The 22,987-nt window shown below is 50.9% G+C and overlaps 1 protein-coding gene across 3 annotated transcripts; it reads left to right on the top strand.

Moving 5' to 3' along the window:
* The first annotated feature begins 320 nt into the window (after positions 1-320).
* GPRC5B (G protein-coupled receptor class C group 5 member B) lies at positions 321-21,486 on the top strand. Of its 3 annotated transcripts, none has more exons than XM_006744917.3 (4): positions 321-472; positions 7,999-9,012; positions 16,793-16,905; positions 18,250-21,486. In XM_006744917.3, exons 2-4 carry the CDS (start codon positions 8,007-8,009, stop codon positions 18,292-18,294), a joined length of 1,164 nt encoding a protein of 387 aa, XP_006744980.1. In that variant the 5' UTR covers positions 321-472; positions 7,999-8,006; the 3' UTR covers positions 18,295-21,486. The 3 variants fall into 3 exon arrangements, with proteins under 3 accessions (XP_006744980.1, XP_030896723.1, XP_030896722.1); XM_031040863.2 differs by lacking the exon at positions 321-472 and adding an exon at positions 724-777; XM_031040862.2 differs by lacking the exon at positions 321-472 and adding an exon at positions 2,377-6,861.
* The last annotated feature ends 1,501 nt before the right edge of the window (positions 21,487-22,987 follow it).

Consider the following 22,987-nt stretch of genomic DNA (forward strand, 5'->3'; position numbering starts at 1 on the left):
CCTGCAAATGAATCAACTTGGGTATATGTCCGGTGCGTCTGGACTGCTTATGGGTGCACTGTGGATGTGGAGGGCGTGTCTCCAAACCTGGGACCGTGGAAGGAGGTCGTCTCAGCGCTCCGGGCAAGGAGCTAGGGGCTTGCGCTGGTGAAGATGGAGAGACGCAGAGCCGTTGGCCCTGGGTTCAGCGAGGAGCAGCCTGGGGGGCAGGAGCCAGGGGCGGAGCTGGATGCCCCGGGGGGCGGGGCCGGAGGGGGCGGGCCGGCTAGAAGGGCGGGGCCGCCGCGGCTGCAGCAAAGCGGGCCGGGCCAGGGGGCGCCTCGCGCGGCAGCGGCTCGCGAGGGCGATGCAGTGAGATAGGACCGGCGGGCGGGCGGGTGCGCGCGGGGCGGGGGCCGCGGCCGCGCTGCAGAGATGTGACTTGAGGCCGAGAACCAGCAGGAGCGTCGGCGCTGCGAGGCCGCGGGGGTCGGTGAGTGCGAGGCGCGCCGATGGGGTGGAGGGCGCTGCTAGGACCCCAGAAACTTTTCCCGCCGTGGACTTCGGAGAACTGGGGAGTCTGCTTCTTGTGCCCCTCTAAGCCCCCCGGGGGGGTTAGTCTGCTGAGGAAGATGGGGAATCGGGGAGGGGGCGAACCACAGTGAGGCCGGAGAGGAGCTGCAGAGGGCGGGGCGGGGGGAGGGGAGGTCTGGAGACCTTTATGCCGGGGGTGGGGGGTGGAGGAGGAGAGAGTGCTGTGTACCCGGACCAGGTGGAGATCCAAGTCTCTGATCGCAGGTAAAGGACAGCTGGGAGTAGTGTGCGGGAGTCCAGCCGTACCCGAGTGACTCGTCGTGGGAGGGGAGCCGCGGGCAGGTCCCGGGGCCGCGTGCTCAGCCCGTGGGGGCTGACCGCAGGGTAGACGGAGCTGCGGTTATAAGGACCAGGCTTTGGGGGTGAGCGGCCGCACCTGCCGCAGGGACCGGGGGCCAGGCTCGCAACCGGCGGTGCCTGCGCACTACGGGACAAGGGGGGAACACTGCGGGAGGAAAAGAGGCAGAGCTGAGACCTGGGGCTGAGGGACAAACGAGAGACGGCTGCATACAATGGCGGGGGGTTGGCGTTTCTATTCCGACCAGGCTGGGGCTGAGGACTAGCCGTGTGCTGTGGTGCGTTCGCTGTCCTTGGAGGACACGGGCTCCCAGCCCCGCACATCCCGGGATCCCTCCCGCCCGCACGGGGCCTGGGCCCGGGGGAGCTAGTTAGCCATCCGGGCAGCGGGGCGCCGACCTTGCCACAGAGGACGGCCCCAGCACAGCTCGCGAGTTCGTTCCCTGCCTCTCGCTCTGTCACACCCAGGCCTAGCCAGTCAACCCCCTCCCAACTCGTCCCCCGTTCGCTAAGGGGGCGGCTCCTTGGAGCGCGGACAAAGGCCCCTGGAGTGTGGCGGGCAGCGGCGTCCTGTCTGGGGCCCCGGCCCACGCGCCACATTGGCTACCCAACTGCGCCAGGATGGGGGGCACTTGAACAGCGCCCAGGAGGAACTGGGGGTCCTCGAAAAGACAAGAGAAGTGAGGGGAAAAGTGAGGGAAGGACCTGGCACAAAAGCCACGGAACTTCAGCCAAGGACCCTTGATTCAGAAGTTTCCTCGGTGGGGTGGGGGGTTTCGGTGGATTGGGACTTCCCGTGAAGCTGCATGCAAATAGCATGTAAATAGAATGCAAATCATCATCTGTTGGTTGGGAGCCCTCCACGAGGCCAGTTTTGTTTGTAGACTGGAGTGAAGGGTTTTCTATCTGTTCCCTGCTCTAAGTCTGAAAAGGGGTCAGCTGAGTTGAGAAGGAGACAAATGGAAAGGAAAAGGAATCGCCATTTGGGGCAGGCAGCAGGACAAGCAGTGTTGTTAGAAAGAGAAGCTTCAAACCCTTATTGCTTAATTTGTTCTTTCAGTAAATGTACCAGCTAGAGATCTGGGGCTGGGGCACTACAGTGTAGAGAATGGACAAGCCCCGGCTCTCAGGGCACTGGCCAGGTGGGTGAACAAATAAATAGCTAAATAAGTAAGTAAATGGAACTTCTAATTGGGGTAAGGGCTGCCAGGAAAATAAAACAGGAAGATGTTAAATAAAGTGATGAGGGTTTGTGTATGTGGGGAAGACGGTTCTCAGGAGTGACATTTTTGTCGAGCCTGGCAAGATGGAGGGCCCACCTCTGGGAGATCTTGGGGGACCACTGTGCAGGCAGAGAGCACTGTAAATGCAAAGGCTTGGAGGTGGGAATGAGTTTAGCACTGAACAAAGGCCATTGTGGCTGGAGCTCGGAGGCAGATGTGGAGGGGGTGGGTGGGAGAGAGGATGGTAGGGACCAGCCAGAGCACAATCTTTTGGGCCATGGAAAGGAGTTTAGGTTTTATTCTCCATGGGCCAGTGAACCCTTGGAGGGTTTTGATTAGGAAGCCAAGGGATCTGATTTTTTAAAAGCTCCCCTGACCTCAACACGGAGATGGAAAGCAGCTCCCCTTTCATTCTGCCTCTGGGGATGGCGAGGCGCCGGGAGCCTCTGAGGGGCTCCGTCTGGCCGGTGGGGACCGTCTTGAGCCTGTCCTGTCCTGTGAACCCACTTGGGGAGCGGCTAGGGTTTTAAAATTCACTCTCCACTTTGAGGCAGTTCTTGTCCACCTTAAGTGGCCCCCACCCAGAGCCCTTGGCCCCATAAGCACTCACGCAGAGCTTCCTGGGGGTTCTGTGTTAGTCACATTTTCTTCTCCGAATTACTGCCCAAGAGGAACCATCCATCCCTGAACGGACAGCCAAGGATGCAATTTGCATTTAAATGATTGCTTTTATTTACAGGATTGGAGCTACTTTGCATATTCATGGATCATGAGGCTTGTGTTCTGGCAACCCTGTTTACTAACCTAGGAGGGTTATTAAATTCAAGAGCCCGCAAATAGGCTGGTGGTCTGGGCAACATTAGGAAATGAAGATTATGAGATGGTGTAACTTGGAAAAGATATCAGAGGGTGAGATTGTGGGTCTGGGAAAGAGCTTAATGTCAGGAAACCTTGTAACAGTTTAATCTCCCAGAGCAGGAAATGCACCATGGGCTATAACGGAGTGGGCTGGGACAGAGTGTAATGCTGGGGTGCGTGGGGAGGGGAGACTGCCTCCACAGCCTAATCCTGGCCGCCTGCCAGGCATGGGATGAGGGCTCAAACCAGAGGTGCAGTGTAAAGGCCTCAGGTCAGGAGTTGGGAGAAATGAGTTCTAGTCCAGCTTGGCCTGCGAATTCCACTAAGCCTCTGGCCAAGTTGCCTCACCTCTCATTTTCCCAACAGGAAGGACGATGGAATCATGATTGTCTTTTTAATAAGCAGGGATCCTGTATTCCCTGTGGGCCAAGCACCTTGCACAGTATTTTTCATGTACTTTTCACACCAGCTTTGTGAAGGCAGCACTATCTTTATCTTTTATAGAGGAAGAGACCGAGGGTCAGAGAGGTTAAGTAATGCCCCATGTCACATCGTTAGGTCTGTCTGGCTTCACTCCCACTGAGGGCCTCCACTCTAGAGGAGACTGATGAAAGTATAAATTCTGTGCCAGGCATTCACCCAGGTACCGATCTACTGACTATGCCCAGGAGTAGGAAAATCCCCTCCCCGCCTGCTCATTTTTTTTCTTTCCCTTCCATGTTCTAGCATCTCCCCCATATCTTGTACCTCTTCATATGGGAAGTGGGTGGATGGGGACGCTTATTTCCCAAGAGAATGGCCAGTGTCTGGTCTCTGGGTGTCCTCCCTCTGACTTCTTGACAGAGAGACCCGGTTTCAGGGCTCCCAGGCTGGCCTGGGTTTCCCATGGGCAAACCACCTTCACAGTGAGGCTTCCGCTTAGAGCACCTGCTTTGGGGATCAGGTGAGTTTAGAGGTTCCCAGGGCAGACCACCACCAAAGGCATCTCCCATTCATACCACCTCAGGGACCGCTTTGCCTGGTGTGATGGAGGAGGCTGGAAACCAGTGATGGACAAACACCGGGGTGGGGGGAGCCCCTTTCCCACCCCATCTCCACGGCAACTGCTCCCCCGGAAAAGCAGTCAGCAAAGTTCATAACCTCTGACGAGGGAGTATTTGCCAATCATTTCTATTTATTGAGCAGACAGTTTATGTAAGTGCTTACCTGTGTCAACCCCACAGGATGGGTACCGTTAACACCCCTAGTTTTGCAGAGGAGGACACTGAGGCCAGAAGGGTAAAATCAGTTTGTCCAGGGTCACAAGGTACTAGCAGGTGGCAGGGGCAGAACTTGAAACCGGAAGATCTCTGTCGGAAGTTCGCCCTGCTGCTAGCCCGGCCTGTGGCCTTCAGGCAGGCAGCACTGTCCTCACACAAGGAACCTTGCCTGCATTCTTTCCAGCCTCTATAGGCCCCAGCTCGTGGAGAAATGGAGTGTGGTGTTCCACCACCTGCCGGAGGCTTCTGGCCCCTCTGCGGGTCGGGGGCGGGGTGGACAGAGAGAGAGAGAGAGTGTGTGTGTGTGTGTGAGAGAGAGAGAGAGAGAAAGATCGTGTATTTAAGAGCCTCTGAATGAGTCACATTTCTGGGAGGCTGCCTGGCAGCAGAGGTAATTAGTATGTGAGCTGAGGCTTGTGCATTCGTTCACATTTGTTCGTTCCTCCTTTTGAGGAGCCGCACGCCTACATCCCATGGGTTTGTTGCCATATATTCATCCCGTCCCGATCAGCCTTGCCTGCGGCTGACTTGAAACCTCTAATCTTGCCTTGTTCAGTTTGGGATTCCTGGAGAACTGCTCTTTTGGTGGGAGGAAGCACCAAGTGGCTGATGCGGCAGGATGGGGCTTACCTGCCAAGTGGGTGCCACCTGCTTGGCTCTGGCAGGGTTGGTGAGGCAGAACGTCCGGGGGGCCGTGGCTCCTGGCTTCCCCGGCTGCACAGGTCCGAGCTTCTCACACCTCGGTGTGGCCAAGCATCTGCGCGCACTTGGGGCTTGCTTGCCGGGCTTGTTGAAACGGAGGGGGCTAGCCCCCCCCCCCCCCGAGAGTCTGCATTTCCAGAGAGCTCCCGGGTCACACTGCTGCCGTCTGAGGATCAAACTTTGACTCGAACCTTTCCGGCCGTCTGTTCTTTCCTCTGTAAGACAGCAATGAGCACACCTGTCCTGCTGGGGTAACATGAGGGTCGAGACCACTTTTACCAATTCATCTGGTTCGGCAGCTGGGCTGTGAGCCCTGCGCGACTGGCAGGTGCTAGTGAGTCAGTGAAGAACCAGACAGACAAAGCCCTGGACCTGGGAGAGGGGGGAGCACACCCAGAGGGTAATAAAATATTTGGAAATTGTGGCACATGCTACAAAAACAAAAATCAGAAGGACTGGTGTAGAGCATAATGGGGGACAGGAGAGACTGGCCAGCAAAGGGCTCACTTACCAGGTGACATTTCTAGAGCCCAGGTCTGTAGTAAGAGCCCAAGTAACAAGAGTACAGTTGTTTGCCGCCTGGTTCTACCACTTTCTAGCTGTGTGACCTCCAACAAGCCAGCTGACCTCCATGTTTTATTTCCTTTAAAACAGAGATGGTAGTAGTAATGGCCTCATGGTGTCATTGTGCAGATTATAAGGAGTTAGTATATGTGAAGTACATAAAAGTGTGCCTGCAGCGTGGTGAGCACTACGGGTTAGTTGTTGTCATGGTTCCTCTGGCAGTCGTAGAAAACTCTGGAGGGCAATTCTGAACCCCCCAGCAATCCTAGATGAGCCAGACTCAGCTTCATCCTGTGAGGCAGTGATCAGCCCTCATGATCATCCTAGGCATTGTTCTGTAGAGTGGGGTGGCTGTTCACCTCCTGGGCATCCTTAACAATGATGATGATCCACTAGAGACAACTGGATCCCACTAAAGCTCCTGGCCACCCTTGGTTGTATCCACATGCCTAGACATTGGGTAGGGAGGACTTCCTGGAAGAAGGGGGGCCACATGATGTGGGAGGAGTCCTAGAACTTCTTTGTTGGCAAGTAACACAAACCCAGCTCAGACTGGCCTAATCCAAAAAAGGGAAGTTTATTGGCTGGATGAATCGTGGCTGAACCATGAGTCTTGAGGGCCAACATCTGGGCTGCATCCTCACCCCGAATTTGCTTGAGTGGAATGCTGGGGTGCATGTTTAAGAAGCACCTCTTGCCAGATGCCTTCTGCTCTGACCCTGCCTTTCTCTCATCGAGAGGCAGAGGTGACATCCCTTGCAGCACCAGGCTCCTTCTCATTTGGCGGCATCAATAATTTATCCCAGTCAATGGCTTCACAGCCAAGGCAGGATCAGAGCTGCTCCCGGAACCCCATAAAGGAGCAGAGAGGGAGAGAGAGAGGTGGTCGATACTGCATTTACTTAGGGAAGCCCCAGGGAGGCACGGGAGCTGCCTGGATGTGGCTGGCTGCGGCCTCACACACGGGTGGAGCCAAGGCAGCAGGGCCAGCTTGAGGCGCCTGGAAACAGGCCTGAGAGCCGAGCTGTGTAGGCTGGAGCTTTCTGAAGGGCAGGCTCCGTTCAAAAGTTAAGAGCTGGTGGCAGTAGGGGCAGAGGAAAGAGTCCCGGTGAACGAGCCTCTCACTCATTCGACATCCACCAAGCATCACCTTTGTGCGAGCACGGTGTGCTGGTGCTTGAGTCCACGCGAGTGGTGTCATCTTGGCGATTTTTTGCGTCCCCACCCCCACAGGGGACATTCGGCAGTGTCGAAAGATTTTTGGGTTGGGGGGAGTGGGTGTGCTCCGGGCATCTAGGGGATAGAGGCCATTGGGTACTGCTGAGTAGCCTACTGTGCACAGGACAGCCAAGAAGAGTCAGACCCGCAATGTCAACGATACCAAGGTGAGAAGCCCTGGTCTACCCCGATGAACCAGACAGTGTCCCTGTCCTCCTGCATCTTGCAGCGGAGAAAGACAGGGAAAAGAGCAAGAAGGGAATGCGAGAAACAAAGTAAACAGGCAAGGAAAAAAAAAAAGACAGACAATTAGAGCAAAGAAAGAAGTAGAATAAGAGGCTCTGGTGAAGAGGAATGGGGCTGTGACCTTGGCCAAGGTCTGAGAGGGTGACAGGAGGTGGGGGTGAGGAGCAGTTTTACAGCAATGGGTTGGGGGCGTTTAAGCAGAGGGAGCAGGGGGGCAATATGGGACTTGGGTTAAGCCCGTCTGCCATGGTTGCTGTGTGGAGCCCAGCTTTCATGGGGGCCCGAAGGAGCACTGAGGGGAATCCTGCAGGGAGGGAGACGGGGGAGAGACAGACAGGGGTGCAGTGAGGATGGGTTCTCTGGAGACCTTTGGGGGAGGTCTGAGGGGCGAGGGAAAGGGGAAACCCAGGATGCTAGTTCATTTTGGATACACTGTGTTTGGAAATGAGGGCACGCTTCTAGGAACCGGGTGGTATGACCTTGGGCAAGTGTCCTAACCTCCTGGAGACCTTGTTTTGTCACCAGTGTAAGGACTGGATGTGCCCAGTGCCTGGCTTAGAGTGAGGCGTGGGTAAATATTAAGCCGTTACCATTGAGAGACTGAAAAGAGGCAGTGCGTACCATTCTCAGCACAGTGCTGGGCTCATGGCTGTCTCTTCAAAGTTTTGTTTTCATTCCCTTATTTTTGAAGAGGTCAGACATAGCACAGAATATAAAAATCAAAGAGTAGAAAAGAGTATACAGAGAGGGTGGATCTCTCTCACCCTCTTCAGCCACTAGCGATGATGATTCATGAGTGTTCACTGTGCAGGATCAAGGCTGCAGGTGGGAGCTGGAATCAGGGTCCTGTACTCCCCCACCCCCGCCCAGGGGCTGTGCCTTCTGGAGAAAGGGCTGCCTTTTTCTGACCCGTCAAAGGTGCCTCATGGGCCAGTAGGTTCGAAATGAGGTGGGTCTTAAAAGAAGTCAGGAAAGTGGGAATCTTACAGTGAACTGGTCTTTTTCTCCCTCCAAACATCTCCCCCGTCCTCAATATTCTGGAACCTTTCCGGCGTCAGAGAGAAAGATGAAAACCCACCACGTGCTCGCCTTCCTCCTACTCTTCATGATCGCCTCCGGGGCTTCTGAGAATGCCAGCACGTCCCGGGGCTGTGGACTGGATCTCCTCCCTCAGTACGTGTCCCTCTGCGACCTGGACACCATCTGGGGCATCGTGGTGGAGGCGGTGGCTGGGGCGGGCGCCCTGATCACGCTGCTCCTGATGCTCATCCTGCTGGTGCGGCTGCCATTTATCAAGGACAAGGAGAAGAAGGACCCCGTGGGCCTCCACTTCCTCTTCCTCCTGGGGACCCTGGGCCTCTTCGGGCTGACGTTCGCCTTCATCATCCGGGAAGACGAGACTATCTGCGCGGTCCGCCGGTTCCTCTGGGGCGTCCTCTTCGCGCTCTGCTTCTCCTGCCTGCTGAGCCAGGCGTGGCGCGTGCGGAGGCTGGTGCGCCACGGCAAGAGCCCCTCCGGCTGGCAGCTGGTGGGCGTGGCGCTGTGCCTGATGCTTGTGCAGGTCATCATCGCCATCGAGTGGCTGGTGCTGACCGTGCTGCGCGACGCCAAGCCAGCCTGCGCCTACGAGCCCATGGACTTCGTAATGGCCCTCATCTACGACATGGTACTGCTCGTGGCCGCCCTGGGGCTGGCGCTCTTCACGCTGTGCGGCAAGTTCAAGAAGTGGAAGCAGAACGGGGCCTGCGTCCTGGTCACGGCATTCCTCTCCGTGCTCATCTGGGTGGCCTGGATGACCATGTACCTCTTTGGCAACGCCGAGCTGCGGCAGGGAGACGCCTGGGGCGACCCCACCTTGGCCATCACCCTGGTGGCCAGCGGCTGGGTCTTCGTCATCTTCCACGCCATCCCGGAGATCCACTGCACCATTCTGCCAGCCCCGCAGGAGAACACGCCCAACTACTTCGACACCTCGCAGCCCAGGATGCGGGAGACGGCGTTTGAGGAGGACGTGCCACTGCCACGCACCTACATGGAGAACAAGGCCTTCTCGATGGACGAACACAATGCAGGTAAAAGGGGTCGCCACCCTGCGGGGTTAGGCTCTGGGCCCATTTGCCCCCAAAGGACTCCCTTCTCCCTCTCTAGTGGGGATGGGTGGTCCCCGGGGCAGTCCTGGCAGATGGGAGCCGGCAAACATTGGCCCCCCTGGTACTTCAAGTGGCCCAGAGATGGATTTTTATTCGGCATTTTCCCCCATCCTTTGCCAACTAATTTAAAAGCAAAATCCAGGTTTCGCACCCCTTTGGCAAAGTCAGCTCTGGCAGTGCTGGGTTGACATTCCCACCTGGCAGTCGCTGTCTGGAGCTGATCTGAACCAGTGTATGCTGGAAGGTTCTACCTCTCAGGAGTTGGGGCTGCTCCTTTGTTTGTTTGTTGTCATTTTCATTCCAGTGTAGTTAACATACAGTGTTATATTAGTTTCAGGGGTACAATGTAGTGATTCAACTGCTCCATATATTACTCAGTGCTCATCAGGATTAGTGGACTGTTGATCCCCTTCACCTATTTCACCCATCCCCCCTACCCCCAACCCCCAACCTCCTCTCTGGTAACCATCTGCTCTCTAGTTAAGAATGTTTTTTCGTTTGTCTCTCTCCTCCCGCCTGCTTTGTTTGTTTTGTTTCTTAAATTACACATACGAGTGAAATCATACGGTGTTTGTCTTTCTCCGACTGGCTTATTTCTGTTAGCATTCTACTCTGCAGAGAGTTGCAAATGGCAAGATTTCGTTCTTTTTTATGGCTGAATAATATTCCATAATATATATACTACATCTTCTTTATCCGATATTCATCTGTTGATGGACATTTGAGCTGCCACTGTGCAGGACAGTATGGAGGTTCCTCAAAAAATTAAAAATAGGGGCACCTGGGTGGCTCAGTCAGTTGCGTGTCTGCCTTTGGCTGGGGTTGTGATCTCAGGGTCCTGGGATCGAGTCCTATGTGGGGCTCCTTGCTCAGTGGAGAGTCTGTGTCTCCCTCCCCTTCTGCCCCTCCCCTGCTCTCTCTCAAATAAATAAATAAAATCTTTTTAAAAAGTTAAAAATAGAACTACCCTATGATCCAGTAACTGGATTGCATTCCTGGCTATTTACCCAAAGAAAATGAACATTAATTCGAAGGGATATAGACACCCCTGTGGTTACTGCAGCATTATTTAGCCAAATTATGGAAGCAGCCCAAGTGGCCGTTCCTTTAGATGGGGATCCATTTTGTGTTTACCACATTCCCCACCACTCCCTATTGCTCCCTCACCCAGCTGCTGGAACATACTAACATTAATTCCCTGGCTACCTGGAAGTGTTTGAGTTTGTAGTGCAGGTGCTAGATGGATGCAGGGGCTACTGGGGGCAATGCTTGCATCTCCTCCCCACCTTCATTCAGGAGTATATGAATTGGTCCCTGGAGTCAGAGGCCTGGATTCAAGTCCTGCCCTCTGTTCTTCCCAGACGTGTGGCTTTGAGCAAATTGCTTTACCTCTCTGAGCCTGAGTTTTTCCCATCTGTAAAACAGAAATAATGAGAGAATGTACCTCTAGAAGTGACATCCTCGGGGTCTCCCCCATGACCTGGCATGCTGGATGTGTGTCTTGGTTGGGTTCCCCTGAAAGCAGAGCCTGAGACTTGGGTACAGCTGACTTACCCGGGAGGTGTTCCCTGCAAGGGAGAGGTGGGGGGTGGGTAATGAGACCAGGAAGGCGGAAGCAACCAGACAAGTACATCAATGAGCTGTTCCCCGCTGTGGGCAGCTGGGGCTCGGTCCTGACAGGGATGCATGCAGAACGAGCCTCAGACTTGACCTTCCAAATCAGGGGAGCCTGCAGCATTTGCCGCCAACTCCTCCGTTGCCCACCGTCACGTATGTCCTCTGTCTCCCACTCCCATTGCCACGTTCCCCATTACTCTGGCTAAGTAAGTACCGCTGGCTTCTGAGAGGTTTGGTGGGCACTAGAGGTGGAGGCTGGCTGGGTACCCAGGGCTGTCCATCACCCCTGCAGCGGGATTCGGAGGTGAGCCTGGAGGATGTGGTGCAGGCACTCAGAGCCCCTGCGGCGGATGCTTCCCAAGTATCTGTCCGAGTCATTACTTCAAGTGAGTCGCTAGGTTCCCAGCACTTGAGATTCAGTAAAGTTGCCTTTTCTCAGTTGCCTGAGGATTGATTAGGAGCTGTAATAATAATAATAATACGTTAACAGTAGCGGTAGAGGAGGAGGTGGTGGTACTGATTGCCTGGTGTACTCACTGCTTCCTGAGCATTAACTGTGTGCCAGGTACTATTCTGAGTCCTTAACCTCCCTTGCTGCACCCGGTGAGGCGGTCCTGTTGTTATCCCCATCTTAGAGATGAATAAATGGAGACTCTGAGAGGTTCGGTAACTTGCCAAGGACGTAAAGCTAGGAGGTGGCCCATTTCCAGATGGCCATGCTCCCCTTTTCAGTGCTGCTTACCCAGGCAGCTGGGCAGTGTTCACCGGGGGGTCATGACTGCAGAGTCAGCCTTGGGGGGTTGATGCCTGAGTGCATCCTGTCTGTCCCTTGCAGACGGGGGGAAGCACGTCGAGCCATCAGATCCTCGAAGGTCACCCAGAGCCCTCCCCACCTGCCCAGTTTCCTTTGCGCCTCCGGCTCCCCACCAGACCCACAGGAGGGAACACCAATAGCCCCACCCGTGGATAGGGCTAGAAACCCTGGTGTGGTCTTTTAACAGAGCTGTTTCAATCTTACTAGAAAGCCCCAGACCAGCAAGCCCATGTTTGTCAAAGGATTTAGCGGGAATGAGTGTCCACTCGTGTTGCCAGGACAAGGTGGGGGTCAGGATGGGGATCATCACTGGGAGCCCAGAGGGCCCTCCAGGGAAGATCATGAGCAGAGGTCAGGAGCCTGGCTGGTTCCTCGGGTCTGGTGGAACCACCTCTTCCCTGGGTCCTTCTGGAACAGGATACTCTTTATATGAGACCCATGGACTTCCCCGGGACCTCAAAAGTAGTGGGAACTTCTGAAATGGATGTGCACTTTTGTACGTTCATTGGGGAATTTCTATCTATCACTTTGTCAAATGCTCAAAGCCGTCTGTGACCTCCAGAAGGCTAAGAATCAGTGTTATTGAACCTGATGGTCTGGTTTACTTGGAGTGAAAAATGGGGATGCTAGAGCGACCCAAGTAGTAAGGTCTTCAAAAGTAGGGATGGCTAACCCTTAGTAGGTGCTTACCGTGGGCCAGTTACCATTCTGAGCATTTTAGTGGCTAATCTCGTTTAATCCCTACAATAACCCATTGAAGTCCATTTTGCAGACAGTAAACTGAGGCACAGAAAGGCTATGTGTCTTGCCTAAGAGGTAGAGCCAGGGTTTGAGCCCACGCAGGCTGGTTCCAGAGCCCCAATGCTTGATTCGTCTACCACAGAATTACTCATCTCTCCTCAAAGCACTTTAGTGACCCTGAGCTCATGATGTACTAGGATGACTTGTGCATTGAGGAGACAGGGTTTATCAGTCCCATTTTATAGAGCAGGAAACTGAGGTCCAGGAGTATCAGCTGACTTGTTTAAGCTCACACTCTAAGAGCAGGGAGGGGGGAAGTTGGTTTTCCACTACGTGCATTTTTTTCTTGTGAAAATGCAGCCAATCCTTCCTATCCACATAAGATCCAGAGATCAAAGGTGTCTGGGACCTAGGTCAGAAACAGCAGTACCAGGGCTAGCACACTGGGTGATGGGGGTGGGGTGGGGCCCTAGAGGTGCCCCCCACCCCCATCTATTTCACACTGACACATTCCAAAGCCAAGGAAGTTGTCTTTCTGTCCCCTCTTTCTTTTCCAAAATAAAACCAGTTTTATCATTCCATTTTGGTGACAAAAACTAGAATAATCACTAGAAGTTTCAGCAAGTAAAAATAACAAAAATTGCTCAAAATCCCATTGCCCAAAAGCAGCTACTGCTATTTGCTTCCATCTTGCCAGACATCTCTCAGTGAGCACAAAGTCTCTCTCCTTCCCTCCCTCTCTCTCTCTCACACACACAATCCCATAGACTGGTTCTTAACCTAGCTGTACACTTGGGCAGCTTAAAAAAATTACCAGTGCCTGACCCCTCGTTCTGGCTAAGTCTGCTTGGGTTTAGGTTTCTTAAGCTCTCCGAGTGATTTGAAGATGTAGCCACTGATCTAAGTAGTGTGTTTGCTTAAACCAATATTGTACCAGGTCAGTGACTGCAGAGCTGCAGTATCCTTTTCATGATGCAGAGCTTTCCTTGGGCACAATAATTTATTTTTCTGATCCCCAGCTGGTGGCTATTCCACTTGTTTCTGGCTCTCCATATAAGTAATGCTGCAGTGAACATTCATCTTTGTGCCCTTGATCAATTAACTTCTTGCAAGACAAAAGAAAAAAAAATTCCTAGACATGCATAAAAGAGTCTGCACCTTTAAATCTTGATATATACTGCCAGATGGCCCCCTAAAAGTTAAACTAATTTACTGCCCGCCCCCTCCCCCCCACTTAATAACTGTATGAGAGCCCCATTTCTTCACTCACCTTGGATGTTGTCAGACTTTGTTTTAATAGCCCTGTTTTGGATCATCCCAAATGTGTGCCCACCAAAATTCACACAGGACCAGGCAGGGTGGGCCCCAGGCAAAGCCAATTCCCTTAGAAAGCTCACATGGGCTAAATTGGAGTCCTGGCTAGGATTGTTGTTCTAGAAACCCTTGCTTTGCTGGCTGGGGAACACCTGGGCATGTTCCCTTGCCACTCTGGGAACAACTCTTGTCATCTTTGATGCTGACCTCAGCCAGCTTGTATTTTAGGGAACCAGGCCCCACCAGGGCCTTGCCCAGGAGTTACAGTTGGCTCTCTTTATTTTGCATTTTAGCCAGCCAGCCTTTTGGGCTCTCTTCCCTTGAGAGTCAATCCCTGACGTCCTCAAGAGATGGGAAGGGCATTCCCCAGGTGGCCTGTGGCTCAGTCAAGCCCCAGTGGCTTCTGCTCCCAGATTGCCTTCCCCCGAATGAGATCCCAGGTATATACCACTTCATCAGCCTCCTGCTTATTAATAAGTATCAGCCAAGGCATGAGGTATGTGATAAAAGATTAAAATGCACCAAAGGATGTAGCACCTCAGATCACATCTTGGAAAGTGTTAACGAGGCATATTAAATGTTCACCTTTCAAAGGAGCAATAAAGACAAGCATTCTTTCTTTTAAGGGATTTGGGCTCTCAGATCTCATTAGGACCAAGGGCTATTTAAATTCTGACTCTTAGCTTCCCTGTGCAAGGCCCTGAATCAGCTTTGAAGGGGGGGCCAATCTAGCCTCACCTGCAGAGTCTGGATAGAAGGCTGGCATTCAACCTAAAAACTTAGATTCCTGTGGGGACACTCTTACAGATGAGCCCTGCTTGCCTTTCACAGCCGACCCAGGTCAGAATGGGGTGTTAGATGGGACGCTTGTAGTTGCAAGTAATAAAAAATCTGATTTGAACTGGCTTAAGCAAAAACAAAACAACAACAAAAAAACAAATATACTGGAGATCTGGCTACAGGAATCATTAGATCAAGGAGGCTCGGGTGATGACTAGATTTGATCTTCCTCCATCTCTTGGCCCTGTTAGGATCATGGCAGCCGACAACTCTAGGCTTACACAGAGTCCCAGTGGAAAAGAGGAACGCTTCCCCGGGATGCTTGAGCAAAAATCCCAGAGTTGGCTCTGATTGGATCTAATTGGCCAGATTGAAATCACATGCTAACCTCAGGCCAGGGTAGAAAGCGGTCATAGCCAACACTTGGGGCCAAGGCACCCACAGATGGCCGATAGAGTAGAGCCTTTGTTTGTTTGAGGAAAATGTGTTGGGGTCAGATTCCCCCACCACAGCTGGCCAGGTCTGTGCATTATAAGGAAAGCAGTGCTATAGGGTGCTCTCTCTCTTCAAGCAGGTGTAGGCTAGGACTTGAGACTAGTAAGAGCCCATGAACTACCTCTTCTGCCCCCTGGTGCCCCTCCCTGGCTCCCCCTTCTCTCCTTCCTGGGAGAGGTATCTCCTTGCTCAGCTCATGCATAACTAGCTGCTTGAAGGCTTGGATGGAGCTGCTAAAGCAAAAGAGGTGTACCTGTGTCTGGAGACATTCATTCCGACCATGCCTGTTTCTTTGGTCTGGCTCAGGCTGAGCTGTCCCTCTCTAATGTCACTTAAACTCAAGTGGCTTCTAAGTAACTGTGATGGTTAAAAACAGGATTTGAAGCCAGCATCGTGTGATGGTTAAGAACACAGATTCTCTGCCTGGGTTTTGAATGCTGGTTCTGCCTCTTTCCAGCTGTGTGACCTTGGGCTAGTGACTTAATCTCTCTGTGCCCCGTGTAAAGTGGAAAAAAGGAAAGTACCTATTATGCTATAAAGCAGACTCCTTGCTGAGTGTGGAGCCCCCCCGATGCGATGCGGGGCTCCAGGGGGGGGCTCAATCCCACGACCCTGTGATCGGTCATGACTTGAGCTGAAATCAGGAGTTGGAGGCTTAACCGACTGAGCCACCCAAGTGCCCCTCTTCAGAGAAGAGTTTAAGTGAGGCTTTTCTCAGCAAAGCAAGATTAGTGCCTTCAACGAGAATGAAAATAATAGAGTCTGTGTTACAACTGAGATGGACTTTTGTTTTCATAGTGCTCCTACATTCGTATTGGCTTTTAATAGACTATTTTTTAGAGCAATTTTAGTTTTACCGAAAAAATTGAGCAGGAATTAAGGGAGTTCCCACATGCCCCTATTATTAACAGCTTGCATTAGTGGTACATTTGTTATAGTTGGTGAATCAATATTGATACATTATTATTAACTAAAGTCCACCATTTACATTTTAAGGCGCACTCTTCCGTTTGTGCAGTTTGGATGGATGGGTAATGTCATCTATGTATCATTATAGTATCATAAAGAATAGTTTCACTGCCGTAAAAACGCACTGTGCTCTCCACCTGTTCCTCACCGCCCTCTCTCCCCCACAGTCTTGAGTCTTTACTTTCTCTGTCCTTTTGCCTCTCGCAGAATATCATAGTTGGAGTCACACGGTATATAGCTCTTACAGACTGGCTGCTTGCACTTAGCAATATGCATTCGTCTCCTCCATGTCTTGTGGAATTCGGGTTTTCTCTGCAAAAAAAAGAAATTTAGATCTCTCAAAGGACACAGCAAATAGGAAACGCCATTTACCCACCTCTCTTAGGTTAAAAAGTGCTGACGTATTTTGCCGTCTTTGCTACAGCTGTCCCTTTTTTCCTGTTTAGAAACACCCTGCCCCACGGGGTTGGAGTCCCTGTGTTCTCTTCCCCGTCACTTTCCCATGAGGACGGCCTCTATCATGTACTTGATGTCCACATTCTTAGGGTTGTCTGCCTCTTTGTATCCAGAAACAGTGACAGGTGTTGAACGGTGTAATGTTGAACTTGGCATGAATGTGGTGAGAGAGGAGACCTTTGAGGGATGCAGAGGTGCTTCCTGGCCTCCCAGGGCCTGCAGGGGCTGGGGGGCAGGGTAGAGGCTCTACCCTGCCCCCCACCCCGGCAGCAAGCGCCCTGGATTCTACAAACTTCCCAACCCCACTGAGATGGGTCATGCTCCAAGAGAGCCAGAGAACAAAGCCCCATTGTGACTTTTGTTTTGAATCTGGCTTGTGACAATGGGGAGGGGTGGGGGGTGAGGGGGTAATGTGTGCCGGGAGCATGGTGTTGATGCAGGGGAAGAAAACAAAATCTCGGGTTTGTTTTTTGTTTTTTGTTTTGGTGTTGTGTTGCTGCTTCCTACCTCCCTCAGCTCTCCGAACAGCGGGATTTCGCAATGGCAGCTTGGGAAACAGACCGAGCGCTCCGTTTAGAAGCAATGTCTATCAGCCCACTGAGATGGCCGTTGTGCTCAATGGAGGGACTGTAAGTATCAAGAGGTGATGTTTTGGCCGGAAGCCCAAGAGCGGTCAGTGTTGGGGGCAGCTTCACTGGGGGCATCCTGCTCTGTGGAGGCTGCTTACGGGCCCCGCACATACACTGGCTCAAGTGGACACCCCTTGCAGCTAGAATGCATGCAGTGCTTCCATTTCTCTTTGCCTCTCTACCCCCTTTCTCCACACACGGAAGATCCACCTATGCTTAGTGAACCATCTGTGGATTCGTTCGAAAGAGTCCCTATTTCTTGGGGCTCTTGTACCCAGTGAGTTCTGGCTTTCATTATTGCAGAAGGTGCCTACCCCCCCTTTCTGGGAGGTGACTTTTAAGAAAAGCCCAGAGTTGTGAAACCCCCGCAGATTTTGTGAACACCCAACCTAGCGTACCCCCCCTGGCCCCCCCACCCCGTCTCTGTGACCCAGCTGGGTGCCAGGTTCCCCCACCTCCACTCCCTAAAAGATGTCTTAAGAAATTGGAGTGATTATCATTTCTCTCCTGCGACCACAAAAACAGGTTTTACTATCTGATGCCAAACAGACCTTCAGCAGAATTGTCATTGTTTACATTTTGCCTCCGTGCAATTACATCATTTTGTTTCTCCAGCAATCCAAAGACACACTGTCATTCCCACATTTAATTTCCAAACATAGCTACATGCTTCTTTCAGAAACAATGCATAAAGCCAGTTTACACGTGTAAATTGGACTTCCATTCCTATATCATGTGCCAGTTCCATAACTCAACCTGAGCTTTTTTTCTTTTCTTTTCCTTTTTTTTAATGTAAGTCGGGGATGGTCTTTGATCTCTGGAGGGAATTTGGGTTTTCCTGGTCTTTTGAATGGTATGCGAGGCATTGGTTTGCACTGGTTTGGAACAGGCTCAAAGACAAATAGACTCGCAGATTTGCTTTCTGAAAACCCCCTGCCATCCCTTGGGCTGTTTTATTGTCCGGTGCCAAGAAAAAGCCTGACTCGAAAGCATTCGGCCTGTGGTTATAATAAATAATGTTAGAAAATGGCCCCATCAGTCACTCTGAAGCCCTCCTGGTCTCTTCAAGGCCAGTGGGTATAAAAACACCCTGGACTTAGAAAAAAGCAAAGTGGGTTTCTGAGTGAGGAGACATTCATTTGGGGTGCATGATTACAGAAAAGGGGACCCGGCCTTCCCAAGAACAGAGCAGTGTCACACACAGTGGTTGCCGCTTTTCTTGGGAATTATTCAGCCCCTTAGGAAAAACCAAGATAATTTATCTCTGGCACATTGTTAACGAATTGGTTTCTGATGTTGACTTTGCAAAGCACAAAGTTCTTAGTGTGTTATCCTTGTTTCCAGATCCCAACTGCTCCGCCAAGTTACACTGGAAGACACCTCTGGTGAAAGACTTTAAGTTCCAGAGAATAAGAATCTCTCTTACCGATTTTATTCCCTGGCTGTGTCTTTCTTGAGGGAGAAATCAGTAACAGTAGCCGAACAAGGCTGCCTCACAGCCAGGAGATCTAGAAATCCTACACAAGGGGATTTCGTGTAAATGTGAACACTGCTGAACTGAAAAGCTAACACCGACTGCCCTCCCGTCCCCTGCCAATGACACACACACACACACACACACACACATGCACACACGTAATACCAAACCAACCTCAATCCCTGCAAACTAAAGCAAAGCTAATTGCAAATAGTATTAGGCTCACTCGAAAATGTGGCTGGGAAGACTGTTTCATCCTCTGGGGGTAGAACAGAACCAAATTCACAGCCGGTGGGCCTGGCTGGTGTTGGTTGATTGTGGGGGTCCCCACACCATCGCCCCTCCCCAGCATGTGCTGGACCCCAGGTGGCCTTTTGGAGATGACTATTTCATTGGGAGGACTAATGGGGACTTTTCCACCAGCTTGCCTATTGGTTTGCACATTTCAGGGGGGTCAGGAGCAGTTAAGGAGTGGTGGGTGTGATTCCAAGGTGAGGCTCGGCCGCATCACGGGATGAGCTTTACAGCCAGTGGTTGGGGGAGGGACCCTGGCATGTGCCAATGAAGAGAAGGCTCTCTGGGAGGTGAAGTGACCGTCACATTTAGAAAGTGGTGACTCACCACTGTTCCCTCTGTGGGCCTCCTGCTGCAGGTCTACGGCAGAAAAGCAGGCCCGCCTCCCTCCTTGGGGGAGCCAGAGTAATATTCCCGCTTGGGGCAGCAGCCTCTTTCCCTTGATGAGCTCTCCCTCGTCCTGCTCTTGCTGTGCTCCCCCCGAGCCCTCTCCCAGTTTTATTCCCATGTTCATTTCCAAAGCTCAGATGGGCCATCAGCTGACAGCCCCCCCGGGTTGGCAGGCCAGAAGGCAGATGCCACAGCGATTCTCCACGATGATGTCACGTGGCAGGGCATCCAGGGGGAGAGCACACTCTGCTGCCTAGCATGCAGTGAGTTCTCGGGTGTGGGACGCTGACGGAGTGCAAGTTCCAGGGACGGGTAGAGCGCTCCAGGGGTTCTTGCTGCTTTTGGAGGGTATGTGGGACATGTTTGACTTGGTCTTCTGTAAGTTCCATGAAAATGGTTCTCTTCAAAGCCCATTGTTTCTGTCATGGTTTCCATCTGTCCTAAGCAAGTCATTCCTTTGTTATTTGGCATTTCGAACATCTCGGCCATTCAAAGCCCCATGTTCTCTGCACTGTTTGGCCAGCATAATCACTAGCAGTGATGCAAAGAGTTTTAACTTGACGGCATGAAATGTGTAAATGAGGGTGAGTCCTTTGGCATATACTCTAATGACTATATTGCTTTTTCTATAAAACAACCCATAAGCCTTTAACCTTTAAAGAAAATGAAAAAGGTTGGTGTTGGGGGGGGAAACTGACCTCTTCATAAGCCAATATGTCTGAGCTGTTTTAATAAACCTTCTGATTTTTCTCAAGGCCCTAGTCTCTGCTGTGTCCCGTCCTCGCCACAGTCCCCCTCCCCCCTGCAACCTTGCAGAGCAATGGGGTAAACAAGCCAATTTGGCCATCCCTATGTGGCCCTCCTCCAAGTTTTCCTTCCAGCTAGTGCATTTCCTTGTGTTGCCACGCATGAGGAGGAAAAAGCATGGCACCAGAATGCCACCCCTACCTGACCTTTGGGAAACAGCCCCACCCCTGCCCAGAGCATGTGCTTGCTTCTAGAGAATCAGATTCCAATCCTCTGTCAAGGAGCGTCATTGGTGGACCGGAAACCGAGAGTGTTGGGGAGGAGAGAGAGGGAAAGAAGCTAGGACCCAGGGTGAGGATGGGGGTGGTGGTTGCATGCAGACCCAGGATTGTGAAAATACAGAAATCTCCACAAACACCTCGGTCTAGTCCGATGAAAAACGACAGCAATACACATTCTCGTGCCAGGAAATGGTTGCTTACCCCCGCTCTCTGGAGTCCTTTGGAGCTCTCTGATCCCATCAGTGATTCCGTCTGCAAGAGTCCCCCCCCCCCTTGCAGAAGGGAGCAATTCACCTGATCGTTTTCTCTCTCAGTTCTTGGTGGTCCAGGCATATAAGGTGAGCACAGCATAAATGGCTACAAGGGGAAAGTAACGTTTCACCAACATAAAAACGGAACCAGCTTTGAGCCATGGGAAACCTCACTTAATGAGGCCTTTTCTCCTCCCTTTGTAAATCTCTGATACGTTATTGCACTTCTGGGTTTTGTTTTATTTTGGCTTTAAGGTTGAGAGTGGGCTGGATGCCCTCCCAATGGGGCAGAGGTTGGGAGTGAGGGCAGAGAGCAGAGAACTGGTATTTTTCTAATGACTCCACCTGAAGGGTACAAAGAGACCTCTTTGCCAAGAGACTGTGGCCGCCAGTTGCCCCCACGGAGCAAACTTTAAATACAAAATCAAATGGCACCTCTGTTTATGTAAACAACACTTGTTGAGGGAAAATGACCTGAAGGAGAGCATCTGTGATCAAAATACCTAATTGTAAGCACAATACTTTCTGTGTCTGGTTATTAAAATCACTCTGGGACTATAACAGCCACGCTTGTCCCCCCTTTTAATAGAAAATGGTCATTCTATCCTGGATTTCTCCACTGGATATGGAGGGTGGGGAGTGAGGGAATCAGCTCAGAGAATTGGCAAACTGGGAAAATCTGGGGATCCCGTCCTTTTAGCACAGATTCCATCAGGGCCCACCGAACAAGGGTAAACTTGGAGTGGTCTTCCAGGCCGGCCAGTGCTGAGCTGAACCCCAAACTGAAAGGGAGCGTTGTGGCTTTTATAATCCAATGATGCAATGATTATACCAGCTTACAAGAGTTCTCAGCAGGTGCTTTTTATTAATTGATAAAGAGCTAAAGCTCGTTTTTGATAGATAATATATATTTATTAAATGTATTAATGTGTGTTTTATAATGTACCTTTATCCTCCCCTGGCTGACTGTTGCATACTTATTAAAAAAAAATCGTTAAAGAAATTTCAAGACAATCAATGTGTACCATAAATGACTGTATATAAATATTACAAATTTAAAGGTTGTAAAGCATGGGCAGATAGGTTTTATTTTCAAAATGCTGTTCTTAACACAAAAATAAAGGCTTTACTATTTACTTAAGATGTGTGGTAGCTTGTCAAAACCACCCAGAATAACTATGAGGCTTTTGGATTTGCCTGGAGGCTAAGTCTGTGGCATTTTGAATGGGGGAATCCTGGTTAACAGCAAACTGCAGAACAAATGAGGGTAATAAGTTAGCTTACCCAGCAAATGAGGAACTTTCTATAGTACTTTGGGGACTTGACAACCAAAGTCCTTTGTCTGGGTTTAAGTGTCTCAACTTGTTGGGTTTGCAGTCAGAGTTTAGAGTCCGTCTCCTTTGGAAATGGTCGTAGGCAATACATCTTTTTTTATGAAAAGAATACTCACCAGATAAACTTAAAACCCACGGCAGAGGTTTGGGACTTAAATTTAAGCAGCCAAAGTGGGAAACTGGTAACTAAAGCACTTCAACGTCTCTTGGAACTAGAGCTTGTACATTTTAACGGCGGTTGGTGTAGAAGAATATACCTGAAGCACTGAAGAAATAATAATGGATAAAAAATAAAATTTGGAGATAATGCAGAAAGTTTAGATTCGTACTCTCGTAGGATAAACTATATGCACTAAAGCAGGTTTGCAACAAATCCTATCTTGTGCAGAAAAGATTCTGTATTCACATGTACCAAATCTAGTCGTTAAAAAATCAACAAAGAGGAAGCATAATTTGTACATTTTCCTCACGTAGGGTTATCGAAGCTCCGAAGGGAAAAGATCCCACCAGTGGTTAAGGTGGTGGTCGTAGGTGCAACCTCCTCATCATCCTCCATTTTGCATTTCACTGCAAAGAAATGAAAGTCGGAATCGATTTACATACCTAGACAGACTTGTCATTTTGCAAACAGCAAACTTTGATGTGTGGAGGTCCATGACACCGAAACCCACTGAGAACCCGCTACGGTTCTGGCACCACGGATCCACCGGGGAAGAACACAGGGCCATTGTGCTCCAAGGATGGAATCTAAAGCTTCAAAACCACGTAATGTTTGTGGCCATTCTCTTTTTCCCCCAGTTTTATTGAAAAGTAATCGACATACACCACTGTCTAAGTTTAAGGCAGATAGCAAGATGGTTTGATTTACGTATATGGTGAAACAGTTACTATAATAGGCTCAGCTGACCCCCATCTTCTCATACAGATCCAATACCAAGAAAAGAAAAAAAGGAAAAAATGTCTTGTGATGAGAACACTTGGGACCTACACTCTTCACAAGTTTCCTATGTACCAGACAGCAGTGTTAGCTGTAGCCATCATGTTGTACATTAGGGTCCTAGTTCTGATTTATCACGTAACTGGAAGTTTATATCGTCCCTGGGAACCACAAGTCTGATCTCTTTTCCTGTAAGTTTGGGTTTTGTTTTGTTTTTTGTTTAGATTCCACATATAAATGAAGTCATACAGTATTTGTCTTTCTCTACCTGACTTATTTCACTTAGCATAATGCCTTCAAAGTCCATCACAGCCATTCTTAATTTAGTTCAGTAGAAGGTCAAAAGTGTGCTTTGCAGGTCGGGGGACTGA

The sequence above is a fragment of the Leptonychotes weddellii genome, chromosome 5, assembly GCF_054177405.1.
Source record: "Leptonychotes weddellii isolate Sample4059 chromosome 5, ASM5417740v2, whole genome shotgun sequence".
Taxonomy (NCBI): Eukaryota; Metazoa; Chordata; class Mammalia; order Carnivora; family Phocidae; genus Leptonychotes; species Leptonychotes weddellii.